This window comes from Ranitomeya variabilis, chromosome 2 (genome assembly GCF_051348905.1).
Source record: "Ranitomeya variabilis isolate aRanVar5 chromosome 2, aRanVar5.hap1, whole genome shotgun sequence".
NCBI classification, from domain to species: Eukaryota; Metazoa; Chordata; class Amphibia; order Anura; family Dendrobatidae; genus Ranitomeya; species Ranitomeya variabilis.
The window spans coordinates 842,694,741-842,715,552 of NC_135233.1; the positions used below are offsets into that span (position 1 = coordinate 842,694,741).

General features: G+C 42.9%; 2 protein-coding genes across 6 annotated transcripts in view; one reads left to right on the forward strand and one right to left on the reverse strand.

The window, feature by feature from the left end:
* The window catches only part of LRCH3 (leucine rich repeats and calponin homology domain containing 3), a 116,162-nt gene that overhangs the window by 36,302 nt on the left and 59,048 nt on the right, over window positions 1-20,812 (forward strand). For all 5 annotated transcript variants that reach the window (XM_077290163.1, XM_077290162.1, XM_077290159.1 and 2 more), the window contains exons 4-11: window positions 5,720-5,825; window positions 9,083-9,219; window positions 9,326-9,435; window positions 9,930-10,023; window positions 10,263-10,383; window positions 16,478-16,617; window positions 16,868-16,944; window positions 18,119-18,205. In XM_077290163.1, coding sequence (XP_077146278.1) covers window positions 5,720-5,825; window positions 9,083-9,219; window positions 9,326-9,435; window positions 9,930-10,023; window positions 10,263-10,383; window positions 16,478-16,617; window positions 16,868-16,944; window positions 18,119-18,205 — 872 coding nt within the window. The remainder of the gene's footprint in view (window positions 1-5,719; window positions 5,826-9,082; window positions 9,220-9,325; window positions 9,436-9,929; window positions 10,024-10,262; window positions 10,384-16,477; window positions 16,618-16,867; window positions 16,945-18,118; window positions 18,206-20,812) is intronic.
* The window catches only part of DRC9 (dynein regulatory complex subunit 9), a 115,745-nt gene continuing 103,066 nt past the window's right edge, over window positions 8,134-20,812 (reverse strand). The window contains exon 13 of the mRNA XM_077290164.1: window positions 8,134-8,215. Within this exon, the coding sequence (XP_077146279.1) occupies window positions 8,149-8,215 (67 nt within the window). The 3' untranslated portion in view covers window positions 8,134-8,148. The remainder of the gene's footprint in view (window positions 8,216-20,812) is intronic.

Sequence of the window (20,812 nt, forward strand, 5' to 3'; positions counted from 1 at the left end):
CACAGTTGCGACTCTGACTCCTGGATTTTATCAGGTTCCGACTCCGACTCCTTCATGAATGGCCAATTCGTAACAATAAATTTACTGTTGTAAAATATTAACATCGTGCTTATTCAGTTTCTCACCATCATATAAGTAATCAGACCACTTAGAGCAAAAACTATATTTATTAGAATACAATTAGAATATAGCAAATAACTTTTATAAACTTTTCTAAACTCTTGTAAGTAAATAGCAATAAACACTGTTATGCAGTTAATAAGAAGAAATCTATAAATTTGTGCTCAGAAAAAGTATTGCCTCTGTCAGATCCTCCTTCATGGATGCCCTCGAATCTGATCTAATTATTTTGAGAGCAGAGAACAACCTCTCTACACTAACTTGGGTTGGTGGCAAAGCAGTAACCACTCGGGCAACATCTCTGACAATGTCAGGATACAGAGGAATCGCTTGTTGCACTGTTATTTTTGATGAACGGTCAAATTTCTCAATTTCTTTTAGTGCACATGAAAAATTCTGCTGAAATGTACTGGCTGTGTTCTTTGATGGGGATGACTCTTCTATGCGGGAACGCTTTGCACAATCCGTGTGATCCAAATATTTTTCGAAATTCTTCATCAGTTGATGAGGGTGAAGATGTGGCAGGACGACCAAATTCTTCTTGTTCCTCCTGACTGTTCTGCAACCCTTTCATCCTTACTGCTATTTCAAACAGAGCTTCTTATCCTTTAGTTAGCTGTTGATCATCTAGAAGAATTCGATGCATTGGGTCTACATAAACAGCTGCCAAAAGAATGTTATTTTGTAATAGTAGCTCCTCTCTCCGTTTCATTGATGCAGCAATGCCACTTGCAATTAACCCTCCTCTTTGGGACAGGCGAAACATCAGGTTCTTCCACTCCTTTAAGAAAATACCTGGAGTTAAGTCCTCTGCTTGTAATTTTTTAGTCACTGTAAATGGGTGCTCTAGCAATTTTTCTAGCTCAGTCACCTGATTCCACTGACTTTCATTTAGCGTCAGTTGAGGGTTAGCCATGTCTACAAGAAAGGTTTTCAGTTCAACCAAGCGCTGAATCATTAAGTAAGTACTGCCCCATCGTGTGGCTTGATCAATAATTGCCCCTTTTCCAGCACGTCTCTTCAAAATTGAGTCAACTTTAGGGGTTCTGGCAACAGTAGCCAATTTTCTCACCTTGCCAATCAGTGCAGCAGCATGTCCTTCTTGCAGGCTGTCTCTTATAGCCAGCTGTAGCGTATGCACAACACAGCGCATGTGATGAATGAAAGAACGTATTGACACAGTTTCAACAAGATCATCTAAACTATCATGTTGCTGTTCATCTGAAGCAACTTCAGTTTGCTCCTCAGTTACAATACTGTGTTCCTCTATTTCAAACATTTCTGTGTCTGTAGACCCAGAATGTTCTTCTAGCTGCTGGTCACCATCATTACTCTCATTCATTAGCTTAATAGTACTTATCATATTTGAAGCATTGTCAGTTACGACAGAAAGAACTTGCTCTTTTTTAAGTTCATAGTCTTGCAGAACCTTTTCCACCAAGACCTGGAGAAACTCACTGGTGTCATGAGCTTTGGTGTCTTTTACTGCCAATGTCTTGGTAACTCTTTCATTTTTGTCCAAACAAATCGGACATTGATGGCAAAATAGTTCACTCTGTGACGTGTGCAGGCATCCATTTTAAGAAACAGAAAGCGTCCCTTGAGAGTTTTTTTAAGTTCTTCCTTTTGTTTAAAAGCTTCGATTACTAATTTTCTAATACTCTCTCTCTCCAGAGAAACACCAAGCTTGCGGGCCATTTCCCCATTCAGACACACAAAAGCTGGTCGTGAAAATAATGAAATAGGCACACTATCCTTTACAACAAGTTCTATGATCTGTTTTTTAAATGTATCTACTGTCATTGTCACAGTAACTTTGTCACTGACAAAATATCTTGCAACTGATGGCTGCAAAGTTCTTTGCTCCTTTGTTTGGCTGGAAGAGCTGGGCACTGGTTCATTGGTTTGGATGCAGTCTTTCTCATCCACTGCTTTCAGTACTTCTGGATGAAAGCGCTGTAAATGTCTCTAGATTAGAAGCTCTGGTAGCAGCATTTTTATCTTCGTCTGAATATGCACTGATCTTGGCTTCACAGCATTTGTTTTCGTCTGTTTCATTTGTCATACACTGACAGACATAATGTTTTCTATCTTGAGTGATGGTGAAATGTTCAAATACAGCTGATTTAATGTGACGCTTCTTTGACATTCTCAGGTTTTTAATTCAAATGACAATTGTTTTTCCTAAAAACAATTGTACAAAATTATTGCCAGGTCGTACAACTGATATAGTGGTCAGTAATACTGTTATTCCTCATGTACTCAGTTAACTGATGCAAAGTTTGTTGAAAGGATAATTCTTCTTACAGTCTTCCTCTTCTGAGTAGCAGCTGTGAGATGCTTGGAAGACGCACACCTAATAAACATCTAGTCTAGAGGAGGAGCTTTACTACTAAGAATTTGCAACACATTTTCACTTTCAGTTTCATACATTGTAAGTAAGGGGGGTTGGGGCAGCATGAGATTAATCAAGTATAAAATTAGATAAGGGCAGTGGAGAACAGTGACACACAAGAAGTAAAGGTACCGTCACACTCAGCAACTTTGCAACGAGAACGACAACGATCCGTGACGTTGCAGCGTCCTGGATAGCGATCTCGTTGTGTTTGACACGCAGCAGCGATCTGGATCCCGCTGTGATATCGCTGGTCGGAGCTAGAAGTCCAGAACTTTATTTCGTCGTCAGGTCAGCGTGTATCGTCATGTTTGACATCAAAAGCACTGATGTCAGCAATGTTTTACATGGAGCTAACGACCAGCGAGAACGATAAGTGAGTCACCGCTACGTCACAGGATCGCTCCTGCATCGTTCTGGAGCTGCTGTGTTTGACGTCTCTACAGCGACCAAAACAGCGACGCTCCAGCGATCGGCTCGTTGTCTATATCGCTGCAGCGTCGCTGAGGGTGACGGTACCTTAAGAAATGTCTCTATCTCCAGCAGAACTGCTTATCACTGTTGTTCATAGTTTGATAGAACATATATATTTGAGTAACATTTATAAAATTCATATGAAAGTTCAATTATGAAATATTAATAAATTTTTTTAAAAAGCTGTAGTCGGTACATTTCTACCGACTCCGACTCCAACCAAAACTAACTCCGACTCCACGACTCCGACTCCACAGCCCTGGATCGGGCGATTCTGAACGCGGCGATACCAAATATGTGTAGGTTTGATTTTTTTTTTTTTATTGATTTATTTTGAATGGGGCGAAAGGGGGGTGATTTAAACTTTTATATTTTTTTATTTTTTTAACCTTTTTTTAACTTTTTTTTTTTTACTTTTGCCATGCTTCAATAGCCTCAGGGTGGCGCTCACAGCTACCGGCGATCAGTAACCATAGAGGTCTCAAGGACCTCTATGGTTACTATTCAGAAGCATCGCTGACCCCCGATCATGTGACAGGGGTCAGCGATGCGCTCATTTCCGGCCGCCCGGCCGAAAGCGCCTGTTAAATGCCGCTGTATGCGTTTGACAGCGGCATTTAACTAGCTAATAGCGGCGGGTGAATCGCGATTTCACCCGCCGCTATTGCGGGCACATGTCAGCTGTTCAAAACAGCTGACATGTCCCGGCTTTGATGCGGGCTCACCGCCGGAGCCCTGCATCAAAGTGGGGTATCTGACCTCGGACGTACTATCCCGTCCGAGGTCAGAAAGGGGTTAATATAAAAGACAGGGTCGGGATCCTACCATTGTGACTATGTACATGTTATTTTCTGAAATAATAGTATGTTCGTCTAAAAAAAGAAAAAAATTATGTCCAGTGTGAAAATTGCAAGACTTGATGTTGTTGTTGTTGTTATTATTATTGATAGTCACATGAAAAAAATTGACAAAAATTATTAAAAAAAAACTAATTTAGATAGGTCCTGTTTTGATGACTCATTTCCTCTTCTCTAATGTAAATACTACATTTATTATGCTTGAAAATAGAGCTTCTACATAATCCACTGCGCTATACAGGCATTGGCGTCCCTCATTTCTGGTCTTAATCTCAGTTCCCTATAACTATGCCTTTGGAGTGTGGAAGGAAATCTGATACAGGGAAGATATATATCTTTGTACCGTGTTAGCCAGTAGATAGAAAAATATTTAGAATTGAAGAGTCTGGGAGTATAAACTTATGACAACCTTTGACACTCTCAGTGCAGGAATGAATGTGTCGCATGGATTTATGTCTTTTTACATCAATTAAGGAATTTGCTCCTCAGACCTTGTGGGGGGCATCACAACACAGAACCAGACCCCAATCAGCGGACAATAAAACATTCACACTCCTTATCTATAAAGTGTTCCAATATTTATGGACATGACTGTTTATCAACTCCCATAATGGTAGTTCTGCTTCATGTCACCTGTCTTATCTATGACATTATTTCTGTGCTGTGTTGTGCATAAATATGTGATTTTTCAGAATTTGTATTAGTCTATGCCTGATGATGAGACCTGAGTAGTCTCGACTAGGGTTGAGCGAAACGGGTCGGCCATTTTCAGAAGTCGCCGACTTTTGGCAAAGTCGGGTTTCATGAAACCCGACCCGACCCCTGTGTGGGGTCGGCCATGAGGTCGGCGATCTTCTGAATCTGGTATCGGAATTCCGATACCGAGTTCCGATGTGTTTGCGATATCGGGAATCGGTATCGGAATCCATATTTAAGTGTTAAATAAAGAATCAAAATAAAAAATATTGATATACTCACCCTCGGACGCGCCCTGGTACTAACCGGCAGGCTTCCTTCCTAAGAATGAGCGCGTGAATGACCTGCGGTGACGTCGCGGCTTGTGATTGGTCGCGAGCGGTCACATGGACAAGCCGCGACATCATCTAAGGTCCTTCACGCGCTCATTCTTAGGAAGGAAGGCTGCCGGAAAGAAGCAGGGCGCGTCCGAGGGTGAGTTTATACCTAATAGGAATATACTCACCCTCGGACACGCCCTGCTTCTTTCCGGCAGCCTTCCTTCCTAAGAATGAGCACGTGAAGGACCTTAGATGACGTCGCGGCTTGTCCATGTGACCGCTCGCGACCAATCACAAGCCGCGACGTCACCGCAGGTCATTCACGCGCTCATTCTTAGGAAGGAAGCCTGCCGGTTAGTACCAGGGCGCGTCCGAGGGTGAGTTTATCAATATTTTTTATTTTGATTCTTTATTTTACACATTAATATGGATCCCAGGGCCTGAAGGAGAGTTTCCTCTCCTTCAGACCCTGGGAACCATAGTATCCCATTGCACAGCATTGGGTTTCGTGTTTCGGCCGACCCCGACTTTTTTATAGGATTGGCCGATTTCACTCGACCCGACTTTTGAGAAAGTCTGGTTTCGTGAAACCCGACCCGATCCTATAAAAATAAGTCACTCAACCCCAGTCTCGACAGCTTGCAATTTGTTACCATCTTTTCAGTTAGCCATTAAAAGGTATCAACAGCAGGAAATCTGAGAATTCAGAGGAAACACAGGGAGAGCTTGCTATGAGCTTGACTGTCGGAGAGACCCAGTGCTGCAAGAACAGTGCTCACTGCCTGTTTCCACCTGTAGGCAACAACTAAAATTCTTGCTCTAACCTCATGAATTATTCTTTTCCTTGTCCTCCACAGGATGTGAGCTGTAACGAGATCCAAACCCTTCCCCAGCAGATTGGTAAACTAGAGTCATTACGGGATCTCAACATTAGGAGAAATCATTTGGTGCGGCTACCAGAAGGTGAGCTGGAGAACGTTGGTAAAGGCTAACCTTTTTTTTCTATAGCTGTCATAGTTTGTATAATGTGTCATTCTTGAGTGTCGGCTTGTGTCGGTTGTATATGGCCTCACTTTTCGTATTTTGGATTTGCATACTTTGGTGAATGTTTATGAAGTGAGAGATGCGCCAGGATCCGGTGTAAGCTAACAGGAATGTCAGGTTAGAAAATGTTTCTACAGAAAATGATTTGTACTCTAAAAGCCGATGACAATACATTCCTTAGGGACTTAAAATGACATAGTTTGGCTCAGATGTGTTCTACAGTGTAGTTCTAAGCAACTGGTGTAATTCCTTGCTACCTTTACCAACAGCATGTAGTCATTGGCTTGTGCGCATTCATCTTTAACCATGCAAATCAGCATGTTAGTTAACCCTTGTTGGCTGTATCTTCCCTCTGACTTTAACCTCATTCACAATTTTTTGTGCATAAAAGAGAAATTGGTCCGCTTTCCATCAGTGTGCTGGATCAGGTTTTCATGCATAATTGGTCTGTCTGATTTTTCTATCCATGTGGCATCTTTTATTTTACGCAGGGAAAAAAATGGTTCCTAAGCGTCTCCTGCCCAATAAACAGTAAAGAACTGAAACCACTTGTGTGGCACATGGATGTCACATGTCAAAGAAACGACATCCGGCGAGAACACACACATTAAAAAACAGTCGTCTAGATGAAGCATGAAGACTTACTGATGTTTTTAATCACTGATGGCAAAGTGCTTTTCAAAGTAATGACTGGCAAGTTATCTGCCATATCAGAACTCACTGCCCCAGGTCTGGTTCCGACAGGCGTGTCAAAAGACGGGATCCTCGAGTCCGCAGAATGCAGCCAGGATTGGGGACAGGGACAGCAGTGGACCTCATTGAATGCAATATTCAATGGGCGGCCAGACGAGTGCATTCGGCGATTTTTGGAGGCTCGTTGGTTGTTACTGGGTGATTGTGCTCATGGGCTGCAGTGTAATCGACTTTATTTCATAGGAGAAATCCCTGTACATGTCAGACTTGAGATTTGCTGTCTACAAAGCTTTAGACTCCTGTATAGCTACTTTTACTGCATTTTACATTTCCTTGTTTCCTCTGTACTGCAGTTTTGTTTAAGCTCCTGGATTTCGTGCCTTTCATGTCTAGCGGTTGACAATAAGGTTCTGAGTGAATGGTAACAATATCCTTCTGTTCAGTAAAAGGTCTCGGCCGTTTCCGTTTGCACATTTCATACTAAGAATTGCAGAGTGCTTCATTCCCAATGTTTGGATTCCCATTTTCTGTTTTTACGGATACATAAGGAAAGATGGAGAGACTTAACGCTGCACATATTTTCGCTGGAATATATTCTGAGCAATGCCTAAACTATGTTGGCAAGGAAAAATTCGCACAGTAAAGTATTGCATATGTGGCTATTTAACCCCTTAAGTAATAAATATTTGTCTTATTGCTGAAATTGGGGAAATGAGAACCAGATTTCTGAAACAATAGACATTGTGATCAATACACTGTGTGCAATCTGGTAATGCCCCATGGTGAGAAATCCACAAACCGTAGCTTGTGCAGTTTTATTATAAGTGAAGTTTTGTCCTAAATTGCCTCACGTGAACTGTATTATTCCACTCTGATCTATAGTTAAGATTTACCACAATGCCCGGGCATAACTTTTATCTATAGCTGTACATTTCCAAGGCAAAATCCATTTTGGAAACAGGCGGTGAACAAAGTACCCTATTTTTGCGGCCTGTCTATGAATTTCTGGAAGGTTTGCAACCCTGATAGATCATTTAAAAAGCAGATGTTTCAATGGTTCCACCAAACTAGGCCCCGATTAATCAAGGCTGGTCTTGATGAGGGGGCATGGTGGAGTCAGCCGCTTCTAATTAGTGAAGAGGGGTACGCCTGTTCATGAATCTGGATCATTTCTGGTTTTGGGAGTGCCACAACCCATCATGAGTTAGACAAATTGTGGAATCGCTTGCCCCAACTCTTTCAATTTCAGGGGAGCTGGAAAAAAACGGATGTTAAAACCTCAAAAGTTGTAAAATTTTGCTACCGTTCTGAGTTGCCCCAAAATTGTTCAACTTTTCACAGCTTTTAAGCCACTTTTTTGGGCATGACAGCTTTGATGAATCGGGGCCGTAGAATTTATCAAGCCGGTATTGTTCAACTTAAGTAGTGCGAAACAGGGCTTCGGAGTTGTGGAGTCGGTGTCATGGAAATTGAGGAGTCGGAGGTTTGGCTTACCCACTCCACAGCCATGGTGAGAATTCCGGATCTAAAGGATAATATGCTGACTGTTTTAAGAACTGACATCACACAGATGAGAGCACCATAAACTGATTTTAGTATTTTTACACTTGCCAAGCCTATGGAGATAAAAGAAAAAATTAATCCTGAACAGCTCTTAAACATACTGTCAGAGGGAAAGATTGTTAAACAGGTTTGTTAAACTGATTTACTTCAAGGAGAGGGCCATAAACACCCTTATATACCTAAAATAACACCTTATTGTGTAATTGCCAGCTCTGCTAGAGACTTGCTGTTTTGACTGCAGCTATATGTTGACAGCACGCATCTCCGCTGCAGCCAATCACTAAGCTCAGCAGCTTTGCCACAGTAGACTGTATGGGTCACTGAACATAGTGATTGGCTGCAGCAGTGATGCAAGATGTCTGCGTGAAATCATAGCTTCAACCATGACCGTTTCAGGGAGCAACCGCTGGACCCCTGGTGCGTGAATACCTGCTCTGTTCATTTCAAAGTGTAATTGCCCAGTTTTAGACCAACAATTGCAGGTACAAGCAGGGCTGTGGAGTCGGTGTCATGGAAATTGAGGAGTCAGAGGTTTGGCTTACAGCCCTGAGTACAAGGCAGGTCATAATTATTATAGGCCTACTGGGAGAGTGATGGCTACTTACAGTGTAGAGATGGACTGGTGATGCTGGAAACGGATTTTCACAGGCTGTGTAGTTGACAGGTGGAGTCAAGCAGAGAGTCGCCACCACTCCCCATAACCTTTCATTTCACTTGACAGCAGTGGACAGTGGATGTGAGACCCGTAGTGGATGGCATTTTGGATGAGCTTTTTGGTACCGTAACTGAATTTTTTTCAAATAAAAGCGATTTTATTAATGTTGCTATTTTTCAGGTTGACTTTCTAAAAAAGTTTTTTTTTTTTTTTTTACCCTTGAAGTTGTACTAAATGTAATATTTTTTTCTTTGTTCCTTCCCAGAACTTGCTGAATTGCCGCTGGTGCGATTGGATTTTTCATGCAACAAAGTAACCAGTATCCCAGCGTGCTTCCGAAATCTACGTCACCTCCAGTCCATAATCTTGGATAATAATCCCCTCCAATCCCCTCCAGCACAGGTATGTGCTGTAATATTTTGCCAGCTTCTGAAGAGTGGTCTAGATTCTTGGCATCGCACAGACGTGTGAATAGTATCCAATGGTAATTGTCTGTTTATTTCAACAGATTTGTATTAAAGGTAAAATCCATATATTCAAATACCTGAACATAGAAGCTCTTAAAAATGCTCCAGATCTGCCAGAGTTTGATCGAAGACCCTTAGGCTTTAGTACTTGGTAAGTTCATCACTGTTCTGCATTACGAGAGGGAAGAAATTATCTATTTTAATTGGTGTGATGAAGATGTGACATATCTCTTTAACCCTAAATCTGCTGGTAAATGTTTTTGCAGGTGACGTATTTCCTTTGAGATTGTCTAAGCTATAAGTCTTTGTGAGCAGAAAGTAATGAATTCAGTTTTTTTCACATTCTAGTGAAATGCTTAATCATCTAGAAATTGGTGAATCTTGGCCAATCCTGTGGGCTGGTTTAGGACTCGCCACCTGATGGCTGCACCTGATGCACTTTGGTATAGAGCAGCATGGGCATGAGTGGCGGAGGGCTAGCTGGGGAGCGAGTGCAGTAATGTTATGGGGTCCCTACCGCATCAGGAACAGGAGCAGACAAACAGTGTATGAATCCATCCCTAGTCACATTGTGGTTGATCATCTGTTGGGTTCCAAAAAAGTAGCTCCCACATGGAAAATACTAAAATCTGTCACTTCTTACAGTCATGATGATGTGTATCCTGGGCGTACTTATGGGGCACTGGACTCTGGATTTAACAGTGTGGACAGCGGTGACAAGAGATGGTCTGGCAATGAGGTAAGCTTTAGATTTCGTATCCATTAAAGTACACAATATCGCATGTTCCCACTGCTGGTATTTTCACATGACCTTTCTGGATACTATTAGTAATTATCCTGCCAGATAAGCAGAACTGAATTCATGGGTTTACTTGGAGAATTAGAAATGCATCATTTAATTGTTGAATTTTTTTTTGCTTGAAATGTATTTGTTTTTATAGTTTCAAAGTTCTGTTTTTAATGTTTACCTCAATATAGCCTACAGATGAATTTACGGACCTGTCTTTTCGTACAACTGATGCAAATAAAGAGCAGAGGTTAAGAAGAGATCACCAAAACCAAGATTCCCGAGGAAGTTCCTTAATTGCAAACGGTGGAGGTAAGTGCCCAAAAAGTGGAGAAGTCGAGTTTGATCCTCAAGAGTAATTTTAGTTACGAGCACTACTGCTGTCTGCTGCATCTCTCATTGTCACTTTTAAAGGGAACCTGATGGCGGATATACAGGTAAGTCCATATATATTTGGACAGAGACAACATTTTTCTAATTTTGGTTATAGACATTACCACAATGAATTTTAAACAAAACAATTCAGATGCAGTTAAAGTTCAGCCTTTCAGCTTTCATTTGAGGGTATCCACATTAAAATTGGGTGAAGGGTTTAGGAGTTTCCGCTCCTTAATATGTGCCACCCTGTTTTTAAAGGGACCAAAAGTAATTGGACAGATTAAATAATTTTAAATAAAATGTTCATTTTTAGTACTCGGTTGAAAACCCTTTGTTGGCCATGACTGCTTGAAGTCTTGAACTCATGGACATCACCAGATGCTGTGTCTCCTCCTTTTTGATGCTCTGCCAGGCCTTCACTGCGGTGGTTTTCAGTTGCTGTTTGTTTGTGGGCCTTTCTGCCTGAAGTTTAGTCTTTTAACAAGTGAAATGCATGCTCAATTGGGTTCAGATCAGGTGACTGACTTGGCCATTCAAGAATATTCCACTTCATTGCTTTAATAAACTCCTGGGTTGCTTTGGCTTTATGTTTTGGGTCATTGTCCATCTGTAGTATGAAACGACGACCAATCAGTTTGGCTGCATTTGGCTGGATCTAAGCACACAGTATGGCTCTGAATACCTCAGAATTCATTTGGCTGCTTCTGTCCTGTGTCACATCATCAATAAACACTAGTGACCCAGGTTGATCTTAGTTTCATCTGTCCAAAGAATGTTCTTCCAGAACTGTGCTGGCTTTTTTAGATGTTTTTTAGCAAAGTCCAGTCTAGCCTTTTTCTTCTTGATGCTTATGAGTGGCTTGCACCGTGCAGTGAACCCTCTGTATTTACTTTCATGCAGTCTTCTCTTTATGGTAGATTTGGATATTGATACGCCTACCTCCTGGAGAGTGTTGTTCACTTGGTTGGCTGCTGTGAAGGGGTTTCTCTTCACCATGGAGATTATTCTGTGATCATCCACCACTGTTGTCTTCCGTGGGCGCCCAGGTCTTTTTGCATTGATGAGTTCACCAGTGCTTGCTTTCTTTCTCAGGATGTACCAAACTGTAGATTTTGCCACTCTTAATATTGTAGCAGTTTCTCAGATGGGTTTTTTCTGTTTTCGCAGCTTAAGGATGGCTTGTTTCACCTGCATGGAGAGCTCCTTTGACCGCATGTTTACTTCACAGCAAAACCTTCCAAATGCAAGCACCACACCTCAAATCAACTCCAGGCCTTTTATCTGCTTAATTGAGAATGACATAACGAAGGGATTGCCCACACCTGTCCATGAAATAGCCTTGGAGCCAATTGTCCAATTACTTTTGGTCCCTTTAACCCCTTTCTGACATTGGACGTACTATCCCGTCGAGGTGGGGTGGGCCCGTATGACCACCGACGGGATAGTACGTCCAGAGCGATCGGCGGCGCTCACGGGGGGAGCGCGGCCGATCGAGGCCGGGTGTCAGCTGCCTATCGTAGCTGACATCCGGCACTATGTGCCAGGAGCGGTCACGGACCACCCCCGGCACATTAACCCCCGGCACACCGCGATCAAACATGATCGCGGTGTGCCGGCGGTATAGGGAAGCATCGCGCAGGGAGGGGGCTCCCTGCGGAGTTCCCTGAGACCCCCGGAGCAACGCGATGTGATCGCATTGCTGCGAGGGTCTCTTACCTCCTCCTCCATGCAGGCCCAGATCCAAGATGGCCGCGGCATCCGGGTCCTGCAGGGAGGTGGCTTCACTGCGCCTGCTCAGAGCAGGCGCCGGGAAGCATAGAAAAAGTGCACGTCAGATCGGTGATCTGACACCGTGCACAGCAAAGTGTCAGATCACCGATCTTACACTATAACATGATGCCCCCCCCCCCCCCCCCGGGGCAATGTTATAGTGTAAAAAAAAAAATATTCCAATGTGTAAAAAAAATCCCCCCCCCCCCAAAAAAAAAAAAATATATATATTGTTCCTATAAATACATTTCTTAATCTAAATTAAAAAAACCAAACAATAAAAGTACACATATTTAATATCGCCGCGTCCGTAACAACCCCACCTATAAAACTATATCACTAGTTAACCCCTTCAGTGAACACCGTAAAAAAAAAAAAAACGAGGCAAAAAACAACGCTTTATTCTCATACCGCCAAACAAAAAGTGGAATAACACGCGATCAAAAAGACGAATATAAATAACCATGGTACCGCTGAAAACGTCATCTTGTGCCGCAAAAAACGAGCCGCCATACTGCATCATCAGCAAAAAAATAAAAAAGTTATAGTCCTCAGAATAAAGCGATGCAAAAATAATTATTTTTTCTATAAAATAGTTTTTATTGTATAAAAGTGCCAAAACATAAAAAAAAATGATACAAATGAGGTATCGCTGTAATCGTACTGACCCAAAGAATAAAACTGCTTTATCAATTTTACCAAATGCGGAACGGTATAAATGCCTCCCCCCAAAAGAAATTCATGAATAGCTGGTTTTTGGTCATTCTGCCTCACAAAAATCGGAATAAAAAGCGATCAAAAAATGTCACAGGCCCGAAAATGTTACCAATAAAAACGTCAACTCGTCCCGCAAAAAAGAAGACCTCACATGACTCTGTGGACTCAAATATGGAAAAATTATAGCTCTCAAAATGTGGTAACGCCAAAAAATATTTTTTGCAATAAAAAGCGTCTTTCAGTGTGTGACGGCTGCCAATCATAAAAATCCGCTAAACCCGCTATAAAAGTAAATCAAACCCCCCTTCATCACCCCCTTAGTTAGGGAAAAATTAAAAAATTTAAAAAAATGTATTTATTTCCATTTTCCCGCTAGGGTTAGGGTTAGGGTTAGGGCTAGGGTTAGGGTTAGGGTTGGGGCTAGGGTTAAGGCTACAGTTAGGGTTGGGGCTAAAGTTAGGGTTAGGGTTGGGGCTAAAGTTAGGGTTAGGGTTGGGGCTAAAGTTAGGGTTAGGGTTTGGATTACATTTACGGTTGGGAATAGGGTTGGGATTAGGGTTAGGGGTGTGTCTGGGATAGAGGTGTGGTTAGGGTTACCGTTGGGATTAGGGTTAGGGATGTGTTTGGATTAGGGTTTCAGTTATAATTGGGGGGTTTCCACTGTTTAGGCACATCAGGGGCTCTCCAAACGCGACATGGCATCCGATCTCAATTCCAGCCAATTCTGCGTTGAAAAAGTAAAACAGTGCTCCCTCCTTTCCGACCTCTCTCGTGTGCCCAAACAGGGGTTTTCCCCAAGATATGGGGTATCAGCGTACTCAGGACAAATTGGACAACAACTTTTGGGGTCCAATTTCTCCTGTTACCCTTGGGAAAATACAAAACTCGGGGCTAAAAAATAATTTTTGTGGGAAAAAAAAGGATTTTTTATTTTCACGGCTCTGCGTTATAAACTGTAGTGAAACACTTGGGGGTTCAAAGTTCTCACAACACATCTAGACAAGTTCCTTGGGCGGTCTAGTTTCCAATATGGGGTCACTTGTCAGGGGTTTCTACTGTTTAGGTACATTAGGGGCTCTGCAAACGCAATGTGACGCCTGCAGACCAATCCATCTAAGTCTGCATTCCAAATGATGCTCCTTCCCTTCCGAGCTCTGCCATGCGCTCAAATGGTGGTTCCCCCCCACATATCGGGTATCAGCGTACTCAGGACAAATTGGACAACAACTTTCTCCTGTTACCCTTGGGAAAATACAAAACTGGGGGCTAAAAAATAATTTTTGTGGGAAAAAATTTTTGTTTTATTTTTACGGCTCTGCATTATAAGCTTTTGTGAAGCCCTTGGTGGGTCAAAGTGCTCACCACACCTCTAGGTAAGTTCCTTAGGGGGTTTACTTTCCAAAATGGTGTCACTTGTGGGGGGTTTCAATGTTTAGGCACACCAGTGGCTCTCCAAACGCAACATGGCGTCCCATCTTAATTCCTGTCAATTTTGCATTGAAAAGTCAAACGGCGCTCCTTCCCTTCCGAGCTCTCCCATGCGCCCAAACAGTGGGGTCTCAGCAAACAGAACAGCCTGATTGAAATCCACTAAACCCACCACCCCGGGAACCTTGTACAGCCTGCCTGCTAGGTAGGGTAAGACTTAGGTCAGTGCACAGCAGGGTCTAGGGATCTGCTTGGTGTCTAGTATATTTTGTATTCCATTCACCATTTTCCTTGTTAGTTCCTCATACATGGGGTACGGTATGGAGTGTTAACCTCTATTAAAGAGTGTATAACTTGATGTGTAATATCATACTGTATTATAGAACGCCCATATGCTGGGAATAGTGGTTTGGTTATCTGTACATTAATGTGCATAGGCTGTTTAATGTTGTGTGCAATATTATAGCATTTATCTGGTATCTATATGGACCCCTTACCCCAGGTCATATTTTGGGGGTTTTAAATGTTTTTATGTTGTTGTGTTTGTTTCCTAAAATAAAGATGTTTTTTGTATAAATTTCAAACTGTTGTGGTGATCCCATTTCTCATGCATACACTTTGCTCTATTTTGTTCCATTGTTGTTTGGTATGCAGTTGGTGATCCCCTTAAATGGTAAATTTTTGTAGATGGTGCTTGCTCAGCAGTGTTGTTTAAACAGTGGTTTACCCCCATATATGGGGTATCGGCTTACTCAGGACAAATTGTACAACAACTTTTGGGGTCCATTTTCTCCTGTTACCCTTGGTAAAATAAAACAAATTGGAGCTGAAGTAAGTTTTTTGTGAAAAAAAGTTAAATGTTCATTTTTATTTAAACATTCCAAAAATTCCTGTGAAACACCTGAAGGGTTAATAAACTTCTTGAATTTGGTTTTGAGCACCTTGAAGGGTGCAGTTTTTAGAATGGTGTCACACTTGGGTATTTTCTATCATATAGACCCCTCAAAATGACTTCAAATGAGATGTGGTCCCTAAAAAAAAAATGGTGTTGTAAAAATGAGAAATTGCTGGTCAACTTTTAACCCTTATAACTCCCTAACAAAAAAAATTGTTGGTTCCAAAATTGTGCTGATGTAAAGTAGACATGTGGGAAATGTTACTTATTAAGTATTTTGTGTGACATATCTCTGTGATTTAATTGCATAAAAATACAAAGTTGGAAAATTGCGAAATTTTCGCCAAATTTCCGTTTTTTTCACAAATAAACGCAGGTAATATCAAAGAAATTTTACCACTATCATGAAGTACAATATGTCACAAGAAAACAATGTCAGAATCACTGGGATCCGTTGAAGCGTTCCAGAGTTATAACCTCATAAAGGGACAGTGGTCAGAATTGTAAAAATTGGCCCGGTCATTAACGTGCAAACCACCCTTGGGGGTGAAGGGGTTAAAAACAGGGTGGCACATGTTAAGGAGCTGAAACTCCTAAACCCTTCATCCAATTTTAATGTGGATACCCTCAAGTGAAAGCTGAAAGTCTGAACTTCAACTGCATCTGAATTGTTTTGTTTAAAATTCATTGTGGTAATGTCTATAACCAAAATTAGAAAAATATTGTCTCTGTCCAAATATATACGGACTTAACTGTATACTGGACGGACCACAGGCAGCATTTACCAGACACTGACTGTATGATTTCAGCTGTGTATGCTTGGCTCTGAAACCCTGCAGCGTATCAGAGAAAAACATACCTTAAAAGCCAGCCGGGGACTAAGACACGCAGGTGATTAGTCAAAAAGGCAGGTCCCCAGCAGCTTCACCCCGCTCATTCCCCCTGATTGATAAGGTCTCTCGCTACGTGCTTGTACAGGGAGAGACTTGTCAGTCATAGGCAACCGTCCTTTTCGACTAGTCTCGCTGCAGCATTTCAGAGTCGAACATACACAACTGTGTCTGATACCTGCTGCCTGTGGTTCGGGCAGCATGTGTCCACTCTCAGATTCCCTTTAAACTTATGACATGAGAAATCAGTCAAGCTTGCAGCTGGAACTACCCTTCTAAGGATTTTTTTGGGGGTCCATAGTGTTCATAAAGATTTCTTTTCTAATAGTGGAGAATGACTTGGATCAGATAGACTACATAGATAGTTATGCTACAGAAGAAGAGGAGGAAGAAGCGAGACTCTCCAGAGGAGACAGTCTGAGCTCACAATTCATGGCATACATAGAAGAGAGACGAGTGACACATGAGGTAAGAAAAAAAAGTTGAGATATAGAATGATAAATTAAATCTTATTCTGGAAATCAGAAACCAGGCTTCACCAACATGTCATCTTCTCATATTTCTGAAGACTTCTGAAGATCATTTTGATTATTTTTTACCTTTTGAATGCCAGATTAGGCAAAGGGATACTCGAATAGCTATTGTTGATAATCTAATCCAAAAACTGAGTGCATTAGTATTATGTCCTCCTACAATGTGCTTTATCATTTTTCTCTAGAGCTCACCCTTTAAACAGGCGCAAGCAAGAGAGCAACAAAGGTCAGAGGAGGCTAGAGGACATTTATTCCACAGCAGGTTAGAGAGTTTCCATATAGTTTTATATACTGCATGTGTGTGTGTATGCAAACATATATGTGTACATTTGCAAATTACTTTTCATTTTCGATTATCTGGTACCTAAGAATTCTCAATGATACTGGATTAATGACATTTTACCATAGTAGTTATTAATGGACGTCTATTGCGCCTATATGTTTAACATGGTAGTCATCTTCTAGGACTTAACTATTATGCTGCCATTTTTTTCACATTATTATCTTCTCTGCTTTATATGAAACCTCATGACTAGTGATGAGCGAACGTGCTCAGATATGGGGTTGTCTGAGCATGCTCATGTGCTAACCGAGTGTCTTCTGCATACTCGAAAAATATATTCGAGTCCTCATGGCTGTTAGACAGCCGCAACACATGCAGGGATTGCCTAACAAACAGCTGTGAGACATGCAGCCGCGGGGACTCAAACATATTATTCAAGCACGAATGAATCACCAAATGTCCAAAAAATCACTTAGGGCACTTCAACCACTATATCAACACTAGTCCCATAGATATCATCCTGAGGCTAAGAAGAGATCCCAGAAAAGTAATAGAAGATAAAAATATCTTTATTAACAATAAATAAATGTAAAACAGTTGACATATTCAAGATAACCGTAATAGAGGACGCCATAAATCTTATGGGAACCAATACTGAGCATAATTATTCAATATTATTAATTCAATTATTATTCAAGCACGTCGAAGACGCTGCTTATACTGTATTTGTAGAGCGTCATGCAGATTTTGATCTCTCCCGACATCAGCGACAGTCTTGTGTTCATCATCCATCTCTACAGAATATGGGCATGCCTATTTTGCACATACAGGACATTTCTTCAATAAGGTTTTAAAAAGTTATTTGTGAATCCAACCATAAGAAATAGACTCCAGTGCCAAGTGGTCGGCTTTTGCTGAAACGGAGTCTTAAGTGTCAGACTTGGGCCTCAAAGGGAGCCTTTGATACTTTGGCAGGCCAAGTCCAATCCTGCCCTTTATTCTCTATACTCCTGTGGATTTCACTCTTAGCATTACAAATGTGTTGAGCTTTCTATGTAGACTATCCCTTTACAGAAACAAGAAAATTGCTTTCATGCCTTTACTGGCAGTAAATCTGCAGTGCTTTATGTCATTCATTTGTGTCATCCTGCAGAACCCAAGAAGAATTGAAACGACCTGAATCTTTGAGCTTAATACAAAATAAGCAGAGGCAGCCGTCACCACGTAGGCAGTCTGACAGGTAATGACATTAACAGCAGCTGACGTGTGCTCTCTAAGAAGTAGGTTTCTAGAGTACTGAGCCAAGGCTCTTCATGACTGCTCACTGCACATAAGTGATAAAAATGCTATTACACAACCATTTTATGTGTACACACTCAGCACTAGTGTTGAATCTCGTAACCTGTTTCAAAGAACATGTTATAGGCATGATGCTGTCATCATCTTTACTAAACCCCTTTATTTGACTGGAACACCCATGGTCAGATACATTATTGTTAATTCCAGGGTGCTGTACATGTGAAGACTGTTTACACACATATAATAATCTATTTTGAAAAATAATGAAACACTACATAGTAATTAAAAACGTGTGTGTAAATACACAACTTGTTTGGCCATTTAAAAAAGCAGATCCAATTGAAATCAGTTTTTCTCCATCGCCACATTGGGGGACACAGGACCATGGGTGTTATGCTGCTGTCACTAGGAGGCTGACACTAAGCTGAGACAAAAAAAGGTTAGCTTCTCCCCTGCAGTTTACACCCTCGTGCTGGCTTCCAGAGACCCAGTTCAAGCTTAGTGTCCGTAGGAGGCACACTGGATTTAAACCTTTTTAATCCGGACGAAGGGGGCGACGGATTCTTTCATGTTCCGATCTCCCCCGAACCAACAACAGGCGAGCACGGGAGTTTCACCTCTCCGTATCCTCTCCTGCGACGTGGGATGCCACTGCCTGAGCTGATTCTAGGGGCGACGGGCCCCTTCAAGGGACCGATCTCCCCCCTATTTTACAGACGAGCACTGGAGTGTCACCTCCAGTCCCCTCTTCTGCAGCCAGGCCTTATTACCGGACATCTGCCCTGCCCACCAGGTCTCGCCCTCGGCTGTTCAGAGGCACCTTATGTTGTGGTGTCCGTGCAGCCCCCACTGCATCACCACTGAATACGCGGTTGATGGATGGTGGCGGACGGTTCCTCTCCACCCCCCTTTCAGGGGATGGTGGTTGGAGGCTCCCCAATCCCTGCACCGTCCTAATCGCCCCGGGCACAGCTCACCAGGATTCTGTGTGCAGCAGTCTCTGCGCTCCACCCTCTATCGGGGTAAGTGCCTCAGAGGGGGTCGCCTGCTGCGGTCCGGAGGGCTACTTATTAGCAGCTTCAGCTCTCCCAGCCGCAGCTTCTCCCACGTGCAGCGATGTGAACGCCGGCTGTCGCCAGCACCACCCTGCGGGACACAGGACCTCGGGTAAGGAGACCACGTCAGGTTCTCCCCTGCAGCGTCGCCCTCGCTTCCTTATAGACCCTGCGGTCTATCTTACATTAGGGTATACCATGTCCCAGACAAGATCTAAAACCTCCTCAAAGGTGCATACTACCTTTTTTTCTGCGTGTACCACCTGCCAGGCTCCACTTCCTCGGCCTCAGATTTCCCCCCTCTGCTCAGCCTGCGATGCCCCAAGTGCCCAGGAGCCCTCCACCGCCACTGCCCCGGGGTATCTAGTCCCCCTGCGTGGGTCGCTTCACTGTCTCAGTCCGTGGACTTTTTAGCCAATGCTATCAAATCCATTCAGAACCCCCCTGGGGAGCGGGGCAATCCCTTTCTTGGATTAAGAGATCCCTCCGTTACAGGGGAATCGTCGGCCAGCAGGGGCCGCTCTCTCCGGAAAGAGGCGCGGTCATCCAGAAAACAGATCCACTCTACCTCTCCTGAGCACTCACCACGCCACTCAGCTTCTGGCGGCTCCACCTCTCGCTCACCCTCTTTAGGGGTTCGTAGCGTTCACGACTCTGAATATGAGTCTGATGTATCCTTAGACCCGGATGCTCTGGAGTTTAGATCTACAGTTGACTCCCTCATTGAGGCAGTCAATCACGCCCTTAAAGTGGACGATAACCCTAATCCTGCTCCGGACCACTCAGTCTCCTTTACTAGAGCCAAGCGTTCCCATAAGTCGTTCGCCTCTCACCCAGATTTCCTGGATATAGTCAGGCGACACAGGGAGCGTCCAGATAAGCGTTTCACGGGCAAAAAGGCCCTGGAATCGAAGTATCCCTTTTCCGCAGATCTTGTTAAAGACTGGACGGAATCCCCATTAGTAGATCCTCCGGTTTCGCGCCTAGCTTCCAAAACTCTTATCCGTTCCAGATGGCGCTTCAATTAAGAATCCCACAGAACGTCAGCTAGATTCCCTAGCTCGCTCAGTGTACGAAGCCTCAGGTTCTTCTCTTTCTCCTTCCTTCGCTGCGGCTTGGGTGGCCAAGGCAATGGTTTCCTGGGCAGATGCCCTAGCAAAATCCGTTCAGGAACAGGATCTTCCCTCTGAGATGGCGGACCTTGCCAAACAGATTGCCATGGCCGGTGATTACGTGATGTACGCATCTCTCGATGCAGCGAACTGTGCAGCATCGGCGGCTTCTAACGCCATCACCATCAGAAGAGCTATTTGGCTCAGAGAGTGGCGCGCAGATTCCTCCTCTAAAAAGTCTCTGATTTCTCTCCCTTTTCAGAGCGGGCGTCTTTTTGGAGAAAAGCTAGACCAGCTTATCTCTGACGCTACAGGGGGTAAGAGCAAGTTCCTTCCCCAACAGAGGCCCAAGACTGCCTTCCAGCGCCAACCATATTTTTG